Consider the following 23726-nt stretch of genomic DNA (forward strand, 5'->3'; position numbering starts at 1 on the left):
ACTGATTTGAGGAAATGAAGGGTTTATTATCCTATATGTTAATGTCACCACTGTATTCAACAAATCTTTTTTTTCTACCAATCACTGTTCAAGGTAATAATTAAGAAGACAGTTAATATGCTACCCTGTCCCAAAATATTTCATAGTCTAGGAAAATATAGTAATCCTAACCCTAATGTGACAAATGGAAGTCCATTTTTATTATTTTTATGAAATAATTTCAACCCGCAGACCTTCTGAAATATTTGAACACCCCCTTAAAAATCTAGACCACACACTGAAAACCACTGCTCTGTAGTTACACGTATTAAATAGTAAGAGGAGATATAGCTCCAGGAAAAATAACTGGGTCATAGGAAGACAATGATGGCAAGGAGATTTATTTTTCCTTGTATACCCTTTGTACGTTATGAATTTGATCATGTTTGTATGTATTATTTTTATCTTTAAAATATTAAATGATTAAAAAATAACTGATATCAAAAGTGGCTAAGAATACTATTTAGAAATATGACGGTAAATACCAGAAAAGAAAATTTTAAGAGTGGAAAGTGTTTTTGCTTAGGAAGTAGAACTAGGGGATTAAGAGGGTTGCATAGAAGACTGCTGTTTTTCAGTATAAGCCTTCTGGACTGACTTTTTAAACCATGAACAGATAGTAATTGGTTCAAAAATAAAAATCTTTCAAAATACTGTTTGGAAATATGCATGGACATACTCATGAGAGAATACTCAGACATACTCAGGTGAGAGAATGTCTGTGAAATATACCAAGATGTATAACTAACTACCTGAAATAATGTGCCTGTGAGTTTTCACTAATATAGAAATATTATTCTATATTATAATAAAAGAATTTCATTCATAAAGCTAGTTCAAGAACAATAATTTCCTTCAGACCAGAAAATCTTATGACTTAAAAACACTTTTAAGTATGTAAACCTTAAGTCATTTTTTAAATTAGGTGGTTAAAGCCTACCCTAAACACACCTCCACACACACGGTAAAATAACCTTTTTATTTTATTCCTTCAATTTCACTTTGTCACAATTAAAATCAAATCAGAATCACTTATTTGAAAAAGTAGAAAAATAAAATAGTTGCTTTTTGAAGGCGATTATGACTAGGGGTGGTGAAAACACAATACAGTATATAGATTATAGAATTGAACATCTGAAGCCTATACATTTTATTAACCAATGTCACCTCAATAAATTCAATTAAAAAGTAAAAACAAAAAAATAGTTGCTTTTTGGCAAATATAATAAACTACTAACTCTTATGCAATTATTACTTCATAAACAAACTCTTTGTAGAAATATAAACCCACTATCAAAATCTAATTTAAATTTAGTTTCTCAGAGGATGTCCTGATCCATGAAAGAAGAGATTATTGCTATATATAAATAGATAACTCACTAGCAAGTTGGATTTCCCACTAAATGGAACCAGGGCTTCTTGGGGAATGGCTGATTCCAGGATTGAGGCAGAAAGGATCAAGAAAACTTGGAACATGTTGATGTGCCAGAAAGGAAATACTCAAAAAAATTTAAGAGATTGTGTGAAAAAGACACGGAGACAGGGCGAAAAATTGCCCAGTGAACAAATGTGGGACAACTGGAGCATAAAAAAATAAAGGCAGTAATGGACTGTAACCCACTGAATAAAATAGGAAGTACATATATCCGTATTGATAATAGAAATAAAAGGATGCTTCTTCCTACAACAGAGTGCCTACTGATAAGTAGAGGACAGGGAGGAGTTAGAAAAATAACCATTTTGCAACAAAGTAAATACCAGTACAGGAAAGAATCATCAATAGATGCTAAATCCAAGAGGCAAATTTGATGAGGATGCAGAAGATCTACTTAGAAGCAGGACATCTGCACTATCTCAAAGTTATTCCCAAAGATGCTCATTAGGTGCAAGGGGAAAAATAATAACTATTCTGTGAAGAAACCAGACAACACGGTGACCAGGTAATTAAAAATTAACATCACCAACGAAAGAGAACAATGACATGTGCTTTTGTATCATACATTGAAAAGAATACAAAATTTCTGGCTGAAGATGTTTAACCCAAATCTAATTATGAGGAAACATCAAACAAATCCAAATCGAAGAATATTTTATAAAATATATAGCCTATACTCTTCAAAAATGTTAATGTAATGAAAGAGAAAGGCTAAGGAGCTATTTCAGATTAAAGGCAACTAAGTTACAACGATTAAATGCAATCTGAGATCTGGACTGAATCCTATGGGGAAAATGCTGTGAAGAAACAAATGCTATTATTGAGACAAATTTACAAAACTGGAATAGGGTCTATAAGTTAAGTTTTCATATTATCAATATTAAGTTTCTGAAATCAGTAACTATACTGTGATAATGCAAGAAAACACAATACACAGTGAAGATTAATCAATGGGAAAAGGCATAATGGATATGCCATCATTGATGGGGATTCTCAAGTGCTTTCTGAGGGAGGGAGGCTGCCTAATAATTGGTCTGCACAGACATGTGAACTCTATGCTTTAGGGCAGGCATTGAAATTACTAAAGGACCAGGAAGGAACCATCTATACGAACTCTAAGTACGCCTATGGGGTAGCCCATACCTTTGGAAAAATTTGGCTAGAACGAGGACTAATAAATAGCGGGGGGAAAGAACTAGTACATGAAAGACTAGTCAAGTCAGTCCTGGATGGCCTCCTACTCCCTGCAGAAGGTGCTATAGTCCACATCAATGGACATCAGACCGGGGGCTCATATGAAGCTAGGGGAAATAGGCTGGCGGATAATGCTGCAAAGCAGCCTGCGTTGCAGGGAGAAAGTAAAGTCCTCTACCTGGTTCCGTGTCTCCCGCTGCCCCGTGTCAATAGCTCCTACCTTTTCCTTGGAGGAAATAAGGAGATTAACTCAGATAGGAGCCTCAAAAGATGCGACTGGGAAGAAACTCCCAGAGGGGAGGGAGATGCTGAATAAGCAGGTCCTCAGGGAAATTAAGATAACACTGCAACGAGGCAGCCATTGACCTCAGGCCCTCTGTGACACAGTCAGTCCTCAGACAATATGGGGGATTTGGGATTTACACTATAGCTAAGCAGGTCTGCCATGGATGCCTCATATGCCAGAAGGTGAACAAACAGGCAATACGAAAGGTGCCAGCTGGGGGAAGGCTGCCGGGACTCAGGCCCTTCCAGAGCATTCAGGTTGACTTTACTGAAATGCCAAAGGTGGGTCATCAGAAATTCCTCTTAGCTATAGTAGATCATTTCTCTGGGTGGATAGAGGCCTTTCCACTTCTATCAACCACAGCAAGCAAGGTGGTTAAAGTAATCCTTGAACAAATTATCCCCAGATTTGCCTTACTTGAAAATATTGACTCAGACAATGGGAGTCATTTTATCTCAAGTTCATTCCGCTACTGCCTCAGAGTCTAAGTCTTCGTGAGTATGTATTTGAACCCATCAAACAGTCAACCACTTTCATCTCTGCAGACACCTGTCCACAGCCCTCGGTCCTGGCACACCTGGGGCCGGGTGGACATCCTGGACGTCCTTCACATCATGTGGGGCAACGCTTGCCTGTCTTGCTCTGGTCCCCCTGTCACCTGGATCCCATAGGTCCCCTCTTTTGGTTGACTCCCTCATTTCCGCCACTTTGCCTGGTAGTGTTTTCCGAACGAGAACATGGAAAGTTAATTATTAAAACTCTAAACACGTGAAGAAACTTTAGGCTATCCCAGCCCTTACTTATATCGTGAATTGATGTAGGGTTCTGTGTAGGAAATATGTTTTTCTTCAGAAATTGGAAGGCATTGCTTCAATGTCTTCTAGTCTCCAGGCTCATAATTGCTGCTTCTTGAAGCTTTCAAGGTCTCTTCCACCCTCTTTTCTCAAATTCTAATGTAATGTGGTGTGGTGTGGGGTGTTTTCATCTGCTGTGGGAAGAATTAGATTAGGCCACTCAAAGTGTCAATTTTTATCTGTAAACTTTGAGAAATATGCTTGAACATGTAAAAAACCATTTTCTACTCATCATTATTTTTAGACAGATTTTATAAACTTGTTGGAACCACTGGTTTGACACACTGATGTGTTTTATCCAGTTCGTAAGGGCCCCCGAGGCTATTCAGGTATGAGGGGCGTGACTGTCCGCCGCCATAAGCATAACTCCCAATACCAGAGTTTGGTGAAAGGAAAGGTCTTGCTTATTTAAAGGCTGTATGGACTTAGATTAATGGCAAATTTCTGCTGTTAAGTCTTACTTTCTTTAAAACACCCAAAACGCATAGTTCTGCCTCCCCCTGCCAAACCAGGTTAGGTTCAGATCAGAAAAGTCAGGGGTACCGTTTCCCTCTAGGAGAATAGAAGTCCGTGGCTCTGTATTTCCCAGACGCAGTTCAGCTTTATCAGCTCCCATCCTTTTGTGCCTCATTGGGGAGGTTTTTCCTGGGTCGAGGTGATTTTCAGCTCTTAATCCAGAACCATGTGGTTCTCTTTCAGTCCACGAGGTTTTTCCCTTCTACCTCCTTGTAAACCGCATGGAGTTACCCCTGTTTAATGGCTGCTGCCTTATTTTTAAACACCTGGCTGTGGCCTGTGACCAGTCCATGTGTGGGGACCAGTTGTGGCCACTTGTAGAATTTTGCAAATGCCCCATAAGTTTTTTGTCACCATTCAATGATCAAAGTCCTTCCCTTCTCCTTTTGCGTTGAAAGGACCAAAGCCATTTGCAATACCAAGGCACTAGCTCCCCACTATAGATATGCAGACATCTCTCAAGAAAAACGGCTGTGCTCCTCTGAGTCCCACCTCCCACTCCCTAAACCATGGTCTCTGCGGAATTGTGGGGACCCTGCTCTGTAACAAGCTTTGCCCACATTATGCCATTTGTATGACTTAATAGGGGTATAACTTGAATCTTCCAGTTCACCCATTGAATTTTTCACTTCTATAAAAATATTTTAATTTCCCAGAGATATTTCCTGTCCTATGATTGTGTATAATTGTTTTGTTCCATGGGCCACTATTCTGTACATCTTTCAGACAATACTGAGGCCAGTGGAAGGGGACACGTAGGTTTGGTTATTTGCTTTCATGATACCAGGAACCTTTCCTCACAGCACATGGCCCTGACTTACATTTCTCTTTGTCATTTATGCTAATTGCCTATCTCCCTCATGACACATTGCCAGGGTCCTACTCTTGCTTTGCTTTCTGTCTACAGATTCCAAATAACCCTGATACATCAGAGGCCTTGAAATACAGACACTTTATGATGAAATTGATTGTGGGTTAGATGGCTAACTTACGCTGCCCCTTGACGTCCTGAGCTCTTGAGATTTTCAGCTGAGGCGAGCAGCAGGCAGTGGCCGCTTGTCTCAGACTCACCCCCGACCCCTACCCCACCCCCACCCCATCTCCAAGACCCTCTTTGTCTTAGACTTGCCAGTGAGCTGACGGCAGCCCCTCCTTGGCTCACTTCTTCCCTGTAACGTTTCCACAATCAAACCAGCGCTGCCTACGCTCTCCCGTTACTCCCTCCACCCTAGTCCTTCCTTAGTCTCACTCTTCCTCTGGACGCCTATTGTGAAACTTTTCCAGAGGAAGTCCCTTACAGGACACACCACACACCACACACCACACACCACACACCACAGGCAAGCTTGAGGCAGAACCACTCAGGCCTGGGTCCTCCTGTGACAACTGCGGTCAAGGAACCCAGTGGAAATGAGTCGTCAAGGCTCCAAGGGGAAACACCCTGTGTTCAACCACAGCCTGACCACCCCTGGACCTCTGTGAGTCCCCTCTCCCCTGTCTCCCATAGGATCCCATGTTGTGTGTCTCGTGGGTTTGCTCTGAAGCTCACACAGATCACATGGTATTGCTGCCTGGTACACGTTAACATTCCTCTGTTCATAGTTACCATCACTCTACTGATTAGAGCATTTAGATACATTCCATCTGTTTCCTCTTATAAAACCACAATACAAGCAACATTCTTCAATGTATATATTTAAGGATATGCAAGATTATCTCCTTGGAATAAATTCCTAAAAGACGCATTTCAATAGCTGAGACCTTTTGCAAAAGCACCTTTCTGAAATATAGTACAGGTTTTCAATCCCTTCAATCTTTACAACAGTATGTTTTCTCTACCCTTTGGTAGATGCACTGATTTTTTTTTTCATCTTGCCGAAGTGATAGATTTTACTTTATTCTTCTCTTATTCCACATTCTCATTCTTGTTTACATGTCTTTATGACAAATAGAATAGTTTAACATTTGCATTTCTTCATTTACGAATGGTTTCTTACTATTCTCTATTTTTTGACTGAGTTGTAAATATTTTTAAATATTGAATTTAAGAAGGTTGAAAAAGTAGCCCCAACATTGGGAGTAGGCCTAGAACTTCGGGTGAGGCCTGTGAGAAACACTCACAATGAAAACAGCGGGACACAGGACTTTGGCAGCAAATGAGACATTTGTTTATTCACGGGTCTGCAGAGCCCGGCACCGCCAGCCAGGGTCAGGCAGCCAAAGTAGAAAAGGCAAACTGGTTTTCTCCTAAATGCGAGTAACCCTGCACCCTTCTCTCCTCCCCCGTTTTTCCGTTAACTGGATATTCTGGAGTTAAAAATAATGCGATTAACTAAGAGTAGTGATTAACTAAGGGTGATCTGGTGATGGGTCTGTCTGCAGCCGTCCCTTGAAGATTTCCTACCTTATTTGCTGAGTTGTCTAGTGACATCTCCCCATGTCCCTGTGTTTGGTGATGAACATTGTCCACCCTTTGGTCTCAGACAATTGTGATGAGCTATGGAATGTCATTTCCTGATTTGTATAATTATATTTTCCCTTTGTTTTGCTGTTGACTCAGAGACAGACTCTCTGGTTCACAACTTAATTACAGTTGCCCTTATCTGTTAATGATTTCCTACTGGTATGAGAGTCACTAGCTTCTTTGTGCCCTGCAGACCCAATGGTGTTGGGAGCTGGGCAGGTGCTCACTGCCAGGCTGTGCAATTCACGTGTTGGACATAAGTCACCTCACAGGACATCAGCATCGGACAAGGACATCCTGAGACCAGGGCGAAGTGACACAGGACAGCACCAGGTTGCATCTTGTCTAAGCACAGACAAACACACGGCACCGTGCGACTCACAAACCACCAAGCAGCCCCCGGGGCCTGCTAGCAGGAGCGAAGGCAGCTTCTTTCCTATCACACCCTCATCCTCGCTCCGTAGATACTTACTGAGGTGCCCGTCACAGAATCGCTCCCACTTCCAAATGATGCCAATCTAGGCTGAGCCTCAGCATCCACGGATTCCCCCCACGATTGCCCATCCACAGCCAACATCCTGTGCGTGTTCTGCCTCACACCTTCCCACGAGGAGGCCCGTGTCCCTGAGGTGTGTTTTCTCCCTCACAGCAGTGATGAGCAAATCCAGTCGTTTGCCCACCGGTGGTCCTCGTGGTCTTTGGAGGAGGAACACTGACACACGTGACCTCTTCTCTGTCAACATTCCTTATGCGTCTTTGAGTTGGAGTATGGGCACGGGTTTGTGTTTCCAGAGCACGTGGTTCACATGGAAAAGTTTTGTTTTCCTTCATGGTTTTTCATCTTTGGGTCTTGCTTAGAGAATTTTTTATTTCGCAATTGTAAAAACTTCATCTATATTCTCCCGAGGGGAGAAGGGTCCAGGAGTGAAGGGAAACAGAACTGTGTGAATTCTGGGGGACATATTGGGTGGGGCAATATGTAAGGAATTCTAAGGTGAACTGCAACGCTTATATCTTTGCTTTAAACTTTTATGAGTATGTTTGGGCCTACATGTATTTGATATATGTTGTGTTTAATAAATATTTTCTCTTCAGCTAAAGACTTTTGTGCCTGCTCATGTTTATGAGATTAACGAAAACTGCACCACGAGTCCCAGAGTGATGTGCGCAAGAACTAGCTCCACAGATGAGCGTTTTTGACCATTTACAACCTTAGAGCATTAATCACATTTTGGTTAATATCTGTATGCTCTAGCTGTTAAATACATGTTAAGTAAGATTTCTTGGGTAAGCTATATGTTGAGGATATATCTAAGACCCTCACAGATGAATGGAGACCCATGATTTCCATGTGAAAATAATTTCAGTGTACAATTATCTATGAGTCTTACAATATTTTTTGGGGGGGTGGGCAAGTGTGGAAACTCAATACATTCTATATGGGCACTCACTGATATGGTATCTACAAGATACATATGGTTTTTAAATTAAAACTAAATAATATTAAAACTTCAACTGCTCTGCGCACTAGTCACACTTCCAGGGCTCAACTGCCAGCTGCAACCAGTGGCTGCTGTTTTGGAAGTGAGGATGCACAACAATCCCTTGGCCCAGAATGTTCTATTGGACAGAACTGCACTTCATGTTGCCTGGGCCTCAGGTCACAGCACCAGACCCATGAATAATGAGAGGGCCAATATCCTTTCTCTGACAGATGAAATCAGGTTTCTGTCCGGGATGTGAATACATATTAAGCTGGTGTATAACAAACCAAAGTAGGTTACCTGTGAGTCTGGTGCCTTCAGACACAGACTGTTCCCAGTTGTAAACAGGAAACACCTGTCCCCCCACTTCCCTTCGCCAACCGAGGACACTCTGAAATCACACTTCCAAGGGGTGAGTGTTCTTCTAGAAGAACACAGGGGCAAAGCAGAGTTTGGCGGTGCAGGGATCCCCCCTCAGGCAGTGGGATTCTAGGATGTGAGGAGGAAGCAAAGACAGGAGCCAGTGGAGAGACTCTCCCTGGTTTATCCAGAAGAACGATTCTCATAATGTGGTCTGTGGAACTGAAGTTTCTAGGATGCTTTTCATAGGATCTATGAGGTCAAACCTATTTTCCTAAGATTAAGGGCATCATTTGCCTTGTCACTGTGCTGGCATTTGCATGGAGGTAAACTTAGCAAGAAAATAGGGTAGGATACCAAACTGCAGTAGGGGGTATTCTGCACCACAGCTCACTCACAAACTCAGAAACAAAACCAGTGTCACTTAATGACATGGTTAAAGGATTGAACATTATCATCATTACGGAATCGTGATCCTTAAATAAAAACGTTAACATGTCTTGGCTTCCAGTCAGGTTGGCTGTGTAGGTGAATGTAATATTCTCATCATCCCATGACCAGATAAAAATTACAATTACACTACACCCACCACTCAGAACTCCCTGATTTCTACTGAACAGAAGTCCTGCCACTACAAAGTAAAGAAGCCATAGCCAGACTGGCAGGCTGGGCAAAGATGCGAACTTGGCTGATCCCACACCCACATGTGGTGACTAAAAATCAAGAGGGGTATCTCGGCTGCAGGGATCCCCCATGAGGAGTGAGGAATCCAAGCCCCATACAAGCTTCCTCAGCCCACAGTTTCAGTGCAGGAAGACAGCTCTCTGCAACTTCTAGTTGTAAAAACCAGCAATGGTTGTGGCTGAGTGAGACGGAAGCATCTGGAGTCTAGGCATTTCCTCTTAAAAGGCCTGCATGCACATGGACTTACTCTGAGCTCCAGAACTGGGACAGGAGCTCAACAGGCACCAGAAACATACAAGAAGCAACTGAATTGTCTGGCATTAGGGCAAGAGCTGAGGGGCAACTTTCTCCCAGGCAGAAGTAATACCATTGTTCCTTTTCTGAGCCCCCCGCCCCCACCTTAGAGCAGGCGGGCAGACACCATATCTGAGTCTCCATCAACCTGGCTCACACTCTGCCCCACCCTCCTGATTCCCTGAAACTGAAACCCACCCAAATTGCAGGTCCACCCTGACCCTTTCAAGTGAAATTTCCATACAAATAACTTGTCTTGGCTCATACTGTGGATTTTCCTGAAATGTCTCAAAGAAGCAGCATCTGGCCTAGGCATGCCCTTTATTTCTACCTAGTGGTCCTAGGACCAGCGCTAGTGACAGCTGACCTTGGTTTGTAGCTTGGCCTCTCCCAGGCACCTCCAAGCCCAGCACAAGTAGCAGCGATCTGCAGATTGCTTTGCAGTTCACACTGGGTGCCCTGGGCAGGACACAGGTGCTGGCTTTCCCTGGTCTGCATCTCCCAAGAGGTCCTGAGCCAGCACACCTGATGGGCAGCTTCAGACCACAATAAAGCATCACTCAACCACCTCCACAGCAACACACTAAAGGGACTGTATCAGCAGGCACGGGAGACACCACAGCGATTGCAGCCAGTCCTTGCAGCCGATCAGCGAGTGGGTAAATCCATTCTATTGCCAACAGCAATCCTGACTCAACTGCAACAGGAGAGCACACACTTCCCACAAGGGGGAGTACACCTGGAGTGCCCAGGTTTGGTGACCAGGGAGGCTGTACCACTGGGCCCTAAAGGACTCCTAGTACATAAGGACACACTACCAAGACCAGGAGTTACAGCAGCTCTACCTAACACAGAGAAACAAACACAGGGAGGCTGCCTAAATGAGGAGACAAAGAAACATGTCCCAAGTGAAAGAGCAGAACAAAACTACAGAAAAAGAACTAAACAGAATGGAGACAAGCAATCTACCAGATTCAGAGTTCAAAACACGGGTTATAAGCATGCTCAGTGAACTTGGGGAAGAGTAAAGGAAGTTAGTGTGAACTACTACAAAAAATTGGAGAAATAAAAAATAAAGAAAACATTATAAATAAAAAATTCAATCACTGAAATGAAGACTACATTACAGAGAATCAACAGTACAGGAGTTGAAGGACAGGATGAAAAAACAAGTTGGGAAGATAAGGAAGCAGAAAACACCCAAACAGAAGAGCAAAAGGAAAAATATATACCAAAAAATGGGGATATATAAGGCGTCTCTGGAACAACTTCAAGTGCACCAACATCCACATCATGGCCTGCCCTCAAGAGAAGAGAGAGCAAGAAATTGAAATCCTCCTTAAAAAATAATGACAAAAACTTCCCTACCTGATTAAAGAAGTAGAGATACAAGTCCAGAAAGTGAAGAGTCCCAAACAAGATGAACTCAAAAACACCACACCAAGAAACATCCTAATTAAAATGGCAAGAATTAAACACAAAAAGAGAATCTTAAAAGCACCAAGATAAAAGCAGTTAGTTACCTACAAAGGAGCTCCAATAAGACTGTCAGCTGATTTTTCAACAGAAACTTTTCAGGTGAAAAAAGACTGGAAAAGCTTTCATTTTTAATCAAAGGACAGATAAAGAACTTCCCAGGCAAGAAAAAGCTAAGAGTTTATCACCACCAAACCAGTATTATGAGAAATGTTTTAAGGGTCTTCTTTAAGAAGAATGAAAATAAGAAAATATGAATAATAAAATGGCTATAAATACATACCTATCAACAATCACTTTAAATAACAATAAATTAGTTGCTCTCATCAAAAGAAATATGGTGGCTGAATGAATAACAAAACAACCCTTACGTATGCTGTCTGCAGAGACTCAATTCAGATCAAAAGACAAACGCAGACTGAAAGTAAAGGGAAAGCAAAAGGTACTTTATGAAAAGGAGGACAAACAAATAAAAAAGCTGTGTTAGAAATACTTATACCAGACAAAATAGACTTTAAGTGAAGGCTATAAAACAAGAGAGAAAGGAGGACCTAGTAATTCTATTTTGTGGTATTTATCTGAAGAAACCCAAAACATGAAATCAAAAGGACATATACATCTGTTTGTTCATTGCTCTACTAGTTACAAAAGCCAAGATGCGGAAGCTACCTACGTGTTCATCGATAGACGACCTGATACAGCAGTGGTGCATGTACACAACACAATATAACTCAGCCACACACAGAACAGGATACAATCTCGCCTTTGGCAACAACATGGATGGAGGGTGTTGTGCTGAATGAGATACGTCAGTCAGAGAAAGACAAATGCCAGGTGATTGTACTTACATGTGGAATCTAAAGAACAAAATAAGTGATCAGGCTGAACAGACAGACTCATAGATATAGGGAGCAGACTGATGGCTGCTAGATGGGAGGGGGTTAGTGGGATGGGTGAAAAGGTGAAGGGGTTAAGAAGTACAGACTGGTAGTCACAGCACATTCAGGGGGGTATGAAGTCCAGCACAGGGAATAGAGTCAGTAATGTTGTAATAACTGCACGGTGTCAGATGGGAGCTATATTTCTCAGGGTGATCAGTTCGTAATTTATATAAATGCCTAATCACAGAGTTGTACACTTGAAACCAATATAATATTTATTGTACATCAACTGTAATTGAAAAATAAAAAATATTTTTAAAAAGATAAATTTATCTTGAATTTATTATACAGATGGATTAATTTCTTAACTGTCCTTAATGAACACAGAGAATTAAAAAAATAAAGTATTTCTTATGATGACCAGGAAAGCACACAAACACGTTTGTTACTTTCGCGAGTGTTATGAGCCAAGGACAGGAACCTGTGTGGGCTGAGCAGCCTCTTTTATATGGAATGTCATGTTCACTCAGAGCGTGGGTGACACAGAAACTGGGATTCCCGAGGTTTGGTTACGTGGCACACACGTTCCCAAACACGAGTGTGAGCTTCTCCCTCAAGAAGAGTCAGCTGGCACTGACAGCTGACCGTACTTGTCTTGATAAAATGGAAGCTCTGAGGGGGAAACCAGGGATCTGGAGAACCTGTCTCACCGTGGGAGCCAGGCAGCTTCCCGGCGCTGACAGTTTTCCAGTGGGACCTGCGGTGAAACGAACAAAGGTGACTCTTTGATAACGTGTCACTAACCGCACCAACACTGGGAGATGCCATCACCCGGGGAAACAAGGCACGACCCTTAGACAACCAGGCGTCAGTACAGGGGCCGCACAAGCAACGTCACAGAACAGGACGTGCTCACTGTCCGGCGTCGGGTCCGCTCTGCACGGAGCCTTTCAGGACCTACCGCCTGCGCAGCTTCGGTGAACGATCGGGGACGAGGATCCGCGCTCATCTGAGAGGTCAGTACAGTGCTCTCCCTGCGTGTGTGTGTGAGGCTGTGCACTTTCCCACGCACGGTCACCAGAATAACCGGTTAAACGCAGACGCAGATGTGAAAGTCCATTGGTCTTCTAATGGTGCTGACAGGCGCTGGGACTTGTAATAATGTAAAATGTAGCAGATCCACTCTTCTTGCTACTTTGTGTATTTAGGAAATAGTTATTTTTCATAAAAATTATTTCTGTTAACGCGTAGGTTATTAATTTTATTCTAAATGAATTATTTTTTGTTTTATCCCTTGTACGCTAAAATTGACAGATATAACCACACAAACAAAGTTATTTTGTAAGACTGTATAGATATTTGGAAACTAAAATGTTAGACTCACTGAATATAACTCAGGGAGACAGGGAGGCAGAGAGATCTCCGTGCAGGAGGAGGGGTCAGGGCAGCGTCCGGGGTCCCCAGGCCTGGCTCTCAGGATCTCAGCCAAAGCACCGAGTCTGGGAAGGAGGCTCTCATTGTTGGGGTGTCCCTGTATCCCCCGGGCTTTCCCTTTGCATCTCATGGGTCCATCTGCCTGGAAACTTATGACGCTCACGCAGCTCTCACTCCCATTGGCTCTCCGGACTCTAAGGACCCAATCAGCGTCACCGTGGGTCCGGGTATAAAGTCCTCACTCAGAACCCGAATTCCTTCTCCCCAGACGCTCGGGGTGCGTCATGGCGCCCCGACTCCTGCTCCTGCTGCTCTCGGGGGCCCTGGTCCTGACCGAGGGCTGGGCCGGTGCGTGCGCGGTCGGGAGGGAGCGGCCTCTGCGGGGCAGGAGCGCGGGGACCCGGCGGGGGCGCGGGACTTGGGGTTCAGAACCCTAACCCCGGACGCCCGACTCCTGACGCGCCCAGGCCCACCCCTTCTTCTGCTCCCTCCTCTCAGTCACCGCCCCCTTTTTCTGTCCGCAGGTGCAGCAGCCCCTACTGCCGACCCGAACCCGGGTCGCTCGCGCGTCCTCCCGCCCCCAGGCACCCACATCCTGAGACACTTCAGCACCTTCGTGTCGGGACCGGCCGCGGGAAGTCCCGGTACCTCGACGTCGCCTACGTGGACGACACGGAGTTCGTGCGGTACGACAGCGGCGACCCGATCCCGAGGCTGGTGCCGCGGGAACCGTAGCTGGACCTGCAGTGGGTGCAGCAGGTGGACCCCCAGCTGTGGGACGAGTGGGCGCGGTTCCTCAAGGTCACCGAACAGTATTCCCGAGAGATACTGAACAGGGAGCGCACCCGGAACAACGAGAGCGAGGACGGTAAGCCGCGTGCGCCCGGGTCCCGGCAAGATCTCCAACCCAACGGGCCTCCCGGGGTCTCCCCGAGTCCGCGGGACTAGTCGGGTCCGGGGGACACCTGTCCGCGGGGCGGGGCTAAGTGAGTGGGACTGACCTAGGGGCGGGGTCAGTGTCGCACACCTACCAGGGAACGTGTGGCTGCTTCGTGGGGTCGGACCTGCGCCTCCTCCGCGAGTACACTCACATCGCCTACGACGGCACCGACTACATCGTCGTGAAAGCGGACCTGAGCTCCGGGACCACGGCCGACATGGTAGTCCAGGTCCCTGTGGGTCGCAATTTGGTGACGGACTCTCGAGTGGAGCGCTGGATGCTTCAGTTTGGGATGATTTGCAACCGCTGGTCCCACATCTTTCAGGAGAAGGGGAAGGAGACGCTGCTGCGGGCAGGTACCGAGGCGCGGGCCTCTGTCTGTGGGCTGGGGGCAAAGGGGGAGCGTCCCGCAGGGAGAGTTGGAAAAGGGGGTCAGTGTCGGAGGGTCCCGTGACCAACACTAAGTTCCCGAATGTCCTCACCTGCCCCTCAGAGCCCCCGAAGACACACGTGACCCGCCACCCCGTCTCTGACCGTGAGGTCACCCTGAGGTGCTGGGCCCTGGGCTTCTACCCCGCGGAGATCGCCCTGACGTGGCAGCGCGACGGGGAGGACCAGACCCAGGACATGGAGCTGGTGGAGACCAGGCCTGCGGGGGACGGGACCTTCCAGAAGTGGGCGGCCGTGGCGCTGCCCCCTGGGGAGGAGCAGGGATACACGTGCCGTGTGCAGCACGGGGGGCTGCCGGAGCCCCTGACCCTGCGATGGGGTGAGGAGGGGGCGTGGGCACAGCGCCTCGTCTCGCGGCGTCCCTGAGCGGGGTCAGGACTCGGGCCTGAGGCTGGCCTCTCTCCTGCCCCTCGCAGAGCCCCCTGCTCAGACCGGCGTCATCACTGCGGGCATCGCCATCGCTGCTGTCCTGGGTCTCCTTGGGGCGGCGGCCGCTGGAGCTGTGACGTGGAGGAGGAAGCGCTCAGGTGGGCGGGGCGGGCTGCGTGTCCTGTGTCCGCGGGGGTCAAGCCCCGGGGGACTGCGCTGTGCCTGGTCAGTGGCCCGTGGCATCGCCGCACGGGCGCGTGCCCATCGGCCCTATTCGCTGACACTTACTCTTCAGTGAGGCCCGTGGGACAGTGGAGGACAAATTTATCACCTGATGACTAGCGACGGGACTGAGTCCCAGCTGTCACAGGTCAGAGGGGAAGGTCCCTGCTGAGGACAGACGTCCAGACAGGCTGTAGGTCCAGTCCCCACACATGCACTTTCCCCGTGTTTGCTGGTCCTACCCTGGGTGTTCAGTCACAGTTCCAGAAACTTCCCTGCACTTTAGGGGTAGAGGTTCCCTTAGCGTCATAGAATGCAGCTTCCCCCTGCGCCCCAACCCCCCCCATCTGCCCCCAGAACCCTACAGTGAGTCAGGGAGAGCTACACCCAGGCTGCCTGTAAGTCTGGGTGGAGGCAGGGGCTGTCTGGGATCCCGGGAGAGTGGAGGCTGGAGACTGAGGGGGGCTCACCTGCCCCATAGCTCTGCTGTTCTGTTCTCCCCCAGGCAGCGACAGCTTGCGGCACCCCACTGTGTCCCTCACAGCTCTTCATGGTGAGACCCTGAGGGCAGGAAGAGGGGGCATTGGGCTGAAGGGCATAGTTGGGTTTCAGGGACTCTCGGAGTGGCACGCCCTGAGCACACGGGGGGCTGCGGGAGGATGAGCACCTCTGAGACTGACCTGAATGTGTTCGCGGTGACTCTCTCCCAGCGTGACGTCGCTGCTCTGTAGGGGACTTGGTGCTAAAATAAAGCTCATTCAGGCCTCCCCTTGGGACTGAAGCATCCCTGACCGCTGTCTCTGCAACCGGCATCGGACCGCGGCTGCATCCTTACCAGCGTCGTGTGAGGAGCTGGTCACCAGGCCCCCCCCCCCCTCAGGGACCTACTTATTAGTAGGGTGCAAATAAAATACAGGTTAGGGAATAGGATCAATAATGTCGTGACTACATATGGTGTCAGATTGGTACTAGAGATATTGGAGAGATTGCTTAATAAGCTGCATAAATGTTTCATCCCTGTGCTTTGCAGCTGACACTAATATAATATTCTATGTTGACTGTAATAAAGAAAACTTAAAAGTTGAACTCATGGACACAGACAACCATGTGGTAATTGCATGGGGGAGGGTGGGTGGAGGTGGGGAGGGTACAGGTGGATAAATGGTGGTGGAAAAAAATAAAGAAAGAATAAGAAAATAATTATTTTACATTAAAAGAAGTGATAACTTGGCCTTCATGCCCAACATTCTGACAGTTTTTTGGGGAGAAATGTGAGTATTTTGTAAGCAGCCTACAAGCCATCCTGGTCTCAGACAGATTCGGGACTACGCAGCTCAGCGATAGGGTTGGGTCCGGGTAGGGAAAGGACTTAAATCCATATTATATAGTTTTTTCTGGGGGAGGAAATGTAGTTCACGTATCGCCACAAGATACGGAAGGTACAGCCGTCTTCTCTCCCATGAGGGGTGGTCAAGCAGAAGGTTTAGAAAGTGGGTCTCAGTTCAACATAATGAAAATCCCCAAATATTCACTCTGCAATGATCCCCAAGTGATTACTTGGAACAAAAAATGGAACCCAATTTTCTTTTGCTGCAAAAGCTGTATTGTTTTCATTTGGTCCAATGCATGGGAGAGGACTCCTGGGTGGTTCAAAGGGTGTCCCGTGGTTTCGGGGAGAGGCTCAGGCAAAAGACAGACACCAGGGGGTGCAGAGGGGCCCCCCAAAGGCTCCTGGGATCCACAGACTCCTAGTCATGCTTGAGGGGGAGCCTGGGGGCGGCCAGCGTGGGGGGTGAGCCAGGTGTCCCCCATCTTCTTTATGAGCTTCACCTGCTCGTCCTGGACGTGCTTCTCCAGGGCGACCCGGGGCTGAGGGGCTGGGTGGTCAGAGCGGGGCCTGGCTCAGGGGCTTCTCCACGGCCACGGCGGCTTCCCTGGAGTCCTGGGTTTGACCCCATCATCGTGGAAGGCTCCAATGTGTCGTGGAAAAGAACGCGGCTACCGCGCTGGTTTTGCAGCTTTAAGGGACGCTCAGCACCGTCATGCATTTCCCCGGCCAACTCTCAGAAGAAGTGGCCCACGCCCTGCAAAGCCACGCTGTCCCTGTCAAAACAGAAGCCTAGAGGGAGGGGGTGCGGGAGGCCTGAAAGTGCAGCGGGGATGGGCGGTGGATGGCAGCCCCCACCTCGGTGGGATAATTCTAACAAGTCTGGGAGCTCATGGTTGGTCGGCAATGAGAATTATGGTGAAAAAACGGCGTCGGCTGGTCTTGGAGGCTGAGGTGGGTCCGATGGCAGTGAAATAGAAAGTTTGGAGGGTGGCTGGAGAGAAGGCGGATCCCTAGTCTGTTCTGTCCAAACCCTGTTGAGCAGGAGACGGATCCCAGGACCACGGAGGGCCCTGTCGGAACCCAGACTTCCCAATTGAAACATAAGAGGATTTCCATGTGGGGTACCGGGGGCTCGTTTTATTTCAGGAAAAGCCACAGAACACACCTGAGGCCAAGAGCAGTGAGAGCCGTGGGACTAGAATGCACAGGAAGACCAGCCCAGGTCACACAGGAGGACATGGCGAGGGACTTGGGGACAGTTCAGCCCCTGGATCACATGGGATGACAGTGTGAGACCTGGAGACAGAGTTCAGACAAGAGGAGGAGCTGAAGGAAGGACCCTGGTGGGAAACATGGTGATCAGAGCTCCTGACACAGAGTGTTCCTCCACCCAAACAATGATGTGACTAAGCTCAGCTGCTCCCCAGTGGACATGGGACACCTTCTCAGCCTCCTGCCCGCTGCTTGTGAGGGGTGACTCAGTAATGACCATCACTGTCACCAGGCGGGCCTGAGGGCGCCATCTTGTGGTCGGTCTCTGATGTCACGTTCCTCGTCCCCACGGTCTGACCCAGTGTCTCCGCGGTGCGTCACCTGCCCAGACGCCACCGGAGGGGGCAGCACATCCACACCCCGCAGCCCCCATAGAGCCCTCCAGGGACCGGAGCCGCCCACACCGTCCCGATGCTGGGGGTCCCCTTTGTCACCTTTTATTCGCTGAATTCCATTTTTGTTTTTTATGTCAGTGCATTAGTATATTCTCATCCATGGCTAGTGCAGACGGCTCATGCTTGTCTGCATGTTTTCCCTCTTTTAGTCCCGTCCTACTGATCCTCAGGGATCCTAGGGCTCCCGCGTTGTTGAAGTCACAGTTAAAATGCTAAATATACAGACAGCAGGATCGTGCCCTGCCTGGTGGGGCTCAGGGACTGAGCGCCGGCCAGAAAAATGTCACTGCACAGCGGGTGTAGATTTGATTCCATAGATGAAGATAAGGAACCTGGCAGATTTAAAAAGTGTTTTTCTGCATTATTTTGTATCTTTATTTCACTCATATTTCTCCAAAATCCTGTCATGTTACACAGAATCTGGATATTGTCTAATGATTAGTTTCTCTTTTATTTTAATTTTAATTTAAAAAAATTTTTATCCTCACCCAGAGACGTTTTTTCATCACTTTTAGAGAGAGAGGAAGGGAGATAGAGAAACATCGATGGGAGAGAAGCAGCATCAGTTGGTTGCCTCCCATTCGTACCCTGATGGGGGATTGAACCTTCAGCCCTTGGATTACAGGATGACACTCAATCAGGTGAGCCACACCGGCCAGGGCTAGATTCCCCTTAAACCTAGATTTTACTTGCACGGCTGACCCTCAGTAAAGTCTGTGACTTGGGTGGGTGAAGTCATATTAAGGAAGCTGTAGAAACCATCTTTGTATTTGTATCTTGGGTGTTTAGTGTTCACGATTGAAATACAGAGACTGAGGGCTTCATTTCTATTTGTTCTCTTAGCTTCTTTCTCTTTGTTACTCCTTTGGTCTTCCTTTGGGGCAGTCTGGTATTTTTTTAATATTCTATTTTTAAAATTAATAGCGTAGAGGTATACCATTTTTTATTGACTGTTGTAGCCATTATACTCTAGTTACAACTACTGTTGTTGGTGGGAATGCGTAATGGTCCAGCCACTCCAAAAATCAGTTAACTAACTTCTAAAAAAGATAAATAACTCACCCTGGTCGGGTAGCTGTTTGTTGGAGTCTCCTCCCATACACCAAAAGGTTGGGGGTTCAATTCCCAGTCAGGGCACATGCCTAGGTTGTGGGTTTGATCCCCAGTCAGGGTGTGTATGGGAGGCACAGATTGATGTCTCTCTCTCTCATCCATAAACATGTCCATGGGTGAGGATTAAAGGAAAAGATGAAATGCTGCTATTTGTGACGACATGGATGGATCTTGAGAGTATCATGGTCAGTAGAGTAAGTCAGACAGGAAAGGACAAGGACTGTAGAATTTCACTCCGATGTGAGCTATGAAACAAAAAGCATCAAAGGGAAAAGCAAAACAAATGAACTCAAAGACACAGACAACAGTGTGGGGGTCACCAGAAGGAAGGGGGTGGGGGAGGAAGGAGAGGGTAAGGGGGTCAAATACATGGTGATGGAGGAGACGTGACTTGGGGTGGTGAGCACACAGAGGAGTGTACAGAGCATGTGTTGTAGAATCGTACCCCAGTTTATGTTACTAAACAATGTCACTCCCACACATTTTTAGAAATTAAAAAAAATTAACCTTAATCCAGGAACTCTTACTGATCACCGAGAAAATGCAAACTACCCATTAACTACAAAAGTTGGAAATAGAGACAAGAAGTAACAAATGGCTAACACATGCATACTCAGAGTAGCGCCCCTTCTAGTTCAGAGAAAGACATATTCAGGAAACCCATGAGAAAGCACTGCAGTGCGGCCCGATGGATTAGGAGTGGACGTTAAACCAGTGATGTTTCCATGGGTCAGTAAATAGTATTAAAACTCCTAATAAATTTAAACATGTTAACTCAGCATTTCTATTATTTATTTTCATGCCTGTCAGAATGTCTGCCATCAATAAATCAACAAACAATGGGTGCTGGTGAGGATGTGGAGAGAAGGGAACACTGGTGCACTGTTGGTGGGAATGCAGACTGGGGCAGCCACTGTGGAAACCAGTATGGAATTTCCTCAAACAACTAAAAATGGATCTGCCTTATGAGCCATCAGTTCCACTGCTAGGATTACATCCAACGAATCCTGAAACCCCAATTCTGAAGAACCTATGCACCCCTGTGTTCATAGCAGCACTGTTTACAATAGCCAAGTGCTGGAAGCAGCCTAAGTGCCCATCAGTGGGTGAGTGGGTAAAAAAACCCGGTGGCACATTTACACAGTGGAATACTATGCAGCGGTAAAAAGGGAGGAACGCTTTTGTGACAGCACGGATGGACCTGGAGATTATTATACTAAGTGAAATAAGCCAGTCAGAAAAGACAGGTACCATTTGATCTCACTCACATGTGGAATCTAATGAACAAAATAAACTGAAAAACAAAATAGAAACAGAGACACGGATACATGGAGCAGACTGACAGCTGTCAGAGGGAAGGGGGAGGGACTGGATGAAAGAAGGGGCCGGGATCAGCCAAAGAACATACATGCAGGACACATAGACACAGTCAGCAGGGCGGTGACGGCCAGAGGGAAGGTTAGGGGGGCAAGGACAGGCTGGAGAGGGACAAAGAGGGAGAAAATGGGGACACCTGTAATGGCGTCAACAATAAAAATAAAGTTAAAAAAAGAAAATTTCCTGATACGAAACCATTTAAGCCACATCAGCAAAACCCAGTTTAGCTCACTCCACCGGCCTGAGCAGAGGTCACTTCCTGTAAAATGCCTCTGGTAACCATAAAGGAAACTTTAAGTCGTCTTCCTAAACGTGGCATCAGGCACTCACTGTTAACCAAATCCCCCGCTATGGGGACCACCCCCCGTAGTGATCAGCCCCTGTAAAGGGTGAACAACATCCCCGTCTTCACCCTATAAGCCGCCCTCTATTTTCATTGCCTCCCAGCCTCACGTCGGTTTGGGATTTGAAAAGTTCCAGTGTGTGAAATGCTCCTATCTGCACAATAAACACTGACTAAGTACTATTTCACTTATCTGGTGGTTTAAATTTTGCTATTTTTTGGATTTTTTAATATAGTCCCAGTGCCCAGAAATACCCACAGCTAGTAAGCTGTAAACTGGGTTTTTTAAATTTATTTTTCTATTACAGTAGACAGCGAATCTTATGTCAGCTCCAAGTGTACAGCATAGTGATTAGACATATTTTTAATTTAAAAAGCGACGCCCCCTGAGAGGTCCAGCGCCCACGTGGGCCGATCGTTAGTTATTACAATATTATTGACCATGTTCCTTACATGGTACTTTGCGTCCCTGGGGCTGTTCTGCAGCTGCCAACCTGCACCCCTTAATCCCTCCACCTTTTCTCTCAGTCCCCCAGCCCCTGTCCAGTCTGGCAGCCAACAGTCTGTTCTCCGTGTCTATGAGTCTGTTTCTGTTTTGTTTGTTCATCTAGGGAACAGTGTTTTGTTAGAATTTCCCCAGAAAATCTGAACAAGCAGCCAAACTCAAGGGCCAGGGCCTTAGAGCTCAAGTGAGCGGCCCTGGAAATACGAGAAGCTGTATCTGACTGTTTAAAATACCTCACCTCGCGCTCACTTCGGCAGCACATACACTAAAGCTGGAACGACACAGAAGATTTGCATGGGCCATGCAAAAGGAAGACACGCAAATTCGCAAAGCGGTCCATATTTTTACTAAAGAGTCTCTGCTTAGCAGAAGGAAACATCAGCAAGATGAAAAGGGGACCAATCACATGGGAAAACATATTTGCCAATGATGCCTCAGACAAGGGATTGATCTCCAAAATATATGAAGAACTTATAGGACTCAGCACCAAGAAGACAGAGAGTCCAATTAAAAAATGGGCAAAGGACCTGAACAAAGACCTCTCCAAGGAGGACATAGAGAGGGCACAAAGGCATATGAAAGGAAGCTCAACATCACTAGCCATCAGAGAGATGCAAATAAAAACCACAGTGAGATACCAGCTCACACCAGTCAGAATGGCCATCATCAACAAATCAACAAGCAACAAGTGCTGGCGAGGATGTGGAGAAAAGGGGACCCTACTGCACTGTTGGTGGGAATGCGGACTGGTGCAGTCATTGTGGAAACCAGTATGGAATTGCCTGAAAAAACTAAAAATAGAACTGCCTTATGACCCAGCTGTTCCACTGCTAGGATTATACCCAAAGAACCTTGAAGCACCAATTCAAAAGAACTTATGCACCCCTATGTTTATAACAGCGCTATTTACAATAGCCAAGTGCTGGAAACAGCCTAAGTGCCCATCAGTGGGTGAGTGGTACATTTACACAATGGAGTACTATGCAGCAGAAAGAAAGAAGGAACTCCTGCCATTTGTGAAAACATGGATGAAAGTAGAGAGAATTCGTCAGCAGCCGTCCGTCTCGAGAGACGATGGTGTAGCTTCTTAAGAGTCTATCTGCACCGCCGAGAATGGTTGTGCAGTCCGACTCGGGAGTGACACGGTATCTGTCTCCTCCCGTGTCGAATCGACATCTTGCAATGACGCTGGAGTGTCCTCTCCAGTGAAGCTGAAGCTACAGAGCCTGGGCAGGGTGATATGGAGGGTCTGCTGTTGCCCATGCAGCAGACCCCCCCTCTCTTTGCAGCTGAAGGATCCAAGGGAAAGACGGAGTCAATACAGCTTGGCTTCAGGTGTGCCGCAGGAGTTGCCGGTGTTGACTACAACGTCAAACCGCCTTAGGGACTCCGGCTCCGGATTTTCTGTCGGGGTTTACTCCCTTAGCCTTTCCCCTGAAGAGGTATGCCGCAAGGCAGCGGAGGTTTTTTGGAATCAGAGTTTTCCTTCTCTGATGTGCCCTGACTGGAAGATCGAACCAGCGACACTTAGCTCGCAGGCCGACGCTCAATCCACTGAGCCAAACCAGCCAGGGTATAGAGAGAATTATGCTTCGTGAAATAAGCCAGGCAGCGAAAGAAAAAATACCATATGATATCACCTGATACAGGAGACTAATGAACAACACAAACAAATGAACAAAATTGAGCAAAGAACAGAGTAACTGTTATGGAGGGGGAGAGGAGTAAGCAGGGGAAGGGTTTAGTAAAGGAACTAATATAAATAACCCTCCTTTACCTCTAAAAATAAATGTCTTTTTTTAAGTTGTTTTATATATTATACATGGCATTTTTAAGCTAATTTTTAGCTATTTTCAGTGGGAAGATTTGTCCATACAGTCAGCTGAGTTTTCAGGAAAGGACTTTCTAAGGCAAAATGGTTCATCCTAGAGGACAAGGTTAGAATCTGAACCTTAAATTGCGATCTGAGGATGATCCATGAGGAGGCTTATGAGTGCAGGACTTTTAAT

General features: G+C 46.5%; 1 protein-coding gene and 1 non-coding gene across 2 annotated transcripts in view; both read left to right on the forward strand.

The window, feature by feature from the left end:
* Positions 1–16045, forward strand: part of LOC149995547 (patr class I histocompatibility antigen, A-126 alpha chain-like) — a 48958-nt gene extending 32913 nt beyond the window's left edge. Inside the window, exons 5-6 of the mRNA XM_090259259.1 lie at positions 15208–15318; positions 15888–16045. Coding sequence (XP_090115385.1) covers positions 15208–15318; positions 15888–16045 — 269 coding nt within the window. The remainder of the gene's footprint in view (positions 1–15207; positions 15319–15887) is intronic.
* Positions 16046–21958: 5913 nt separating this feature from the next.
* On the forward strand, positions 21959–22063 carry LOC149995549 (U6 spliceosomal RNA). Its single transcript, XR_016508001.1, has one exon. It is a non-coding gene; the product is annotated as a U6 spliceosomal RNA (small nuclear RNA).
* Positions 22064–23726: the final 1663 nt, after the last annotated feature.

The sequence above is a fragment of the Furipterus horrens genome, unplaced genomic scaffold (assembly GCF_987537825.1).
Source record: "Furipterus horrens unplaced genomic scaffold, mFurHor1.1.pri manual_scaffold_13, whole genome shotgun sequence".
Lineage (NCBI taxonomy): Eukaryota > Metazoa > Chordata > Mammalia > Chiroptera > Furipteridae > Furipterus > Furipterus horrens.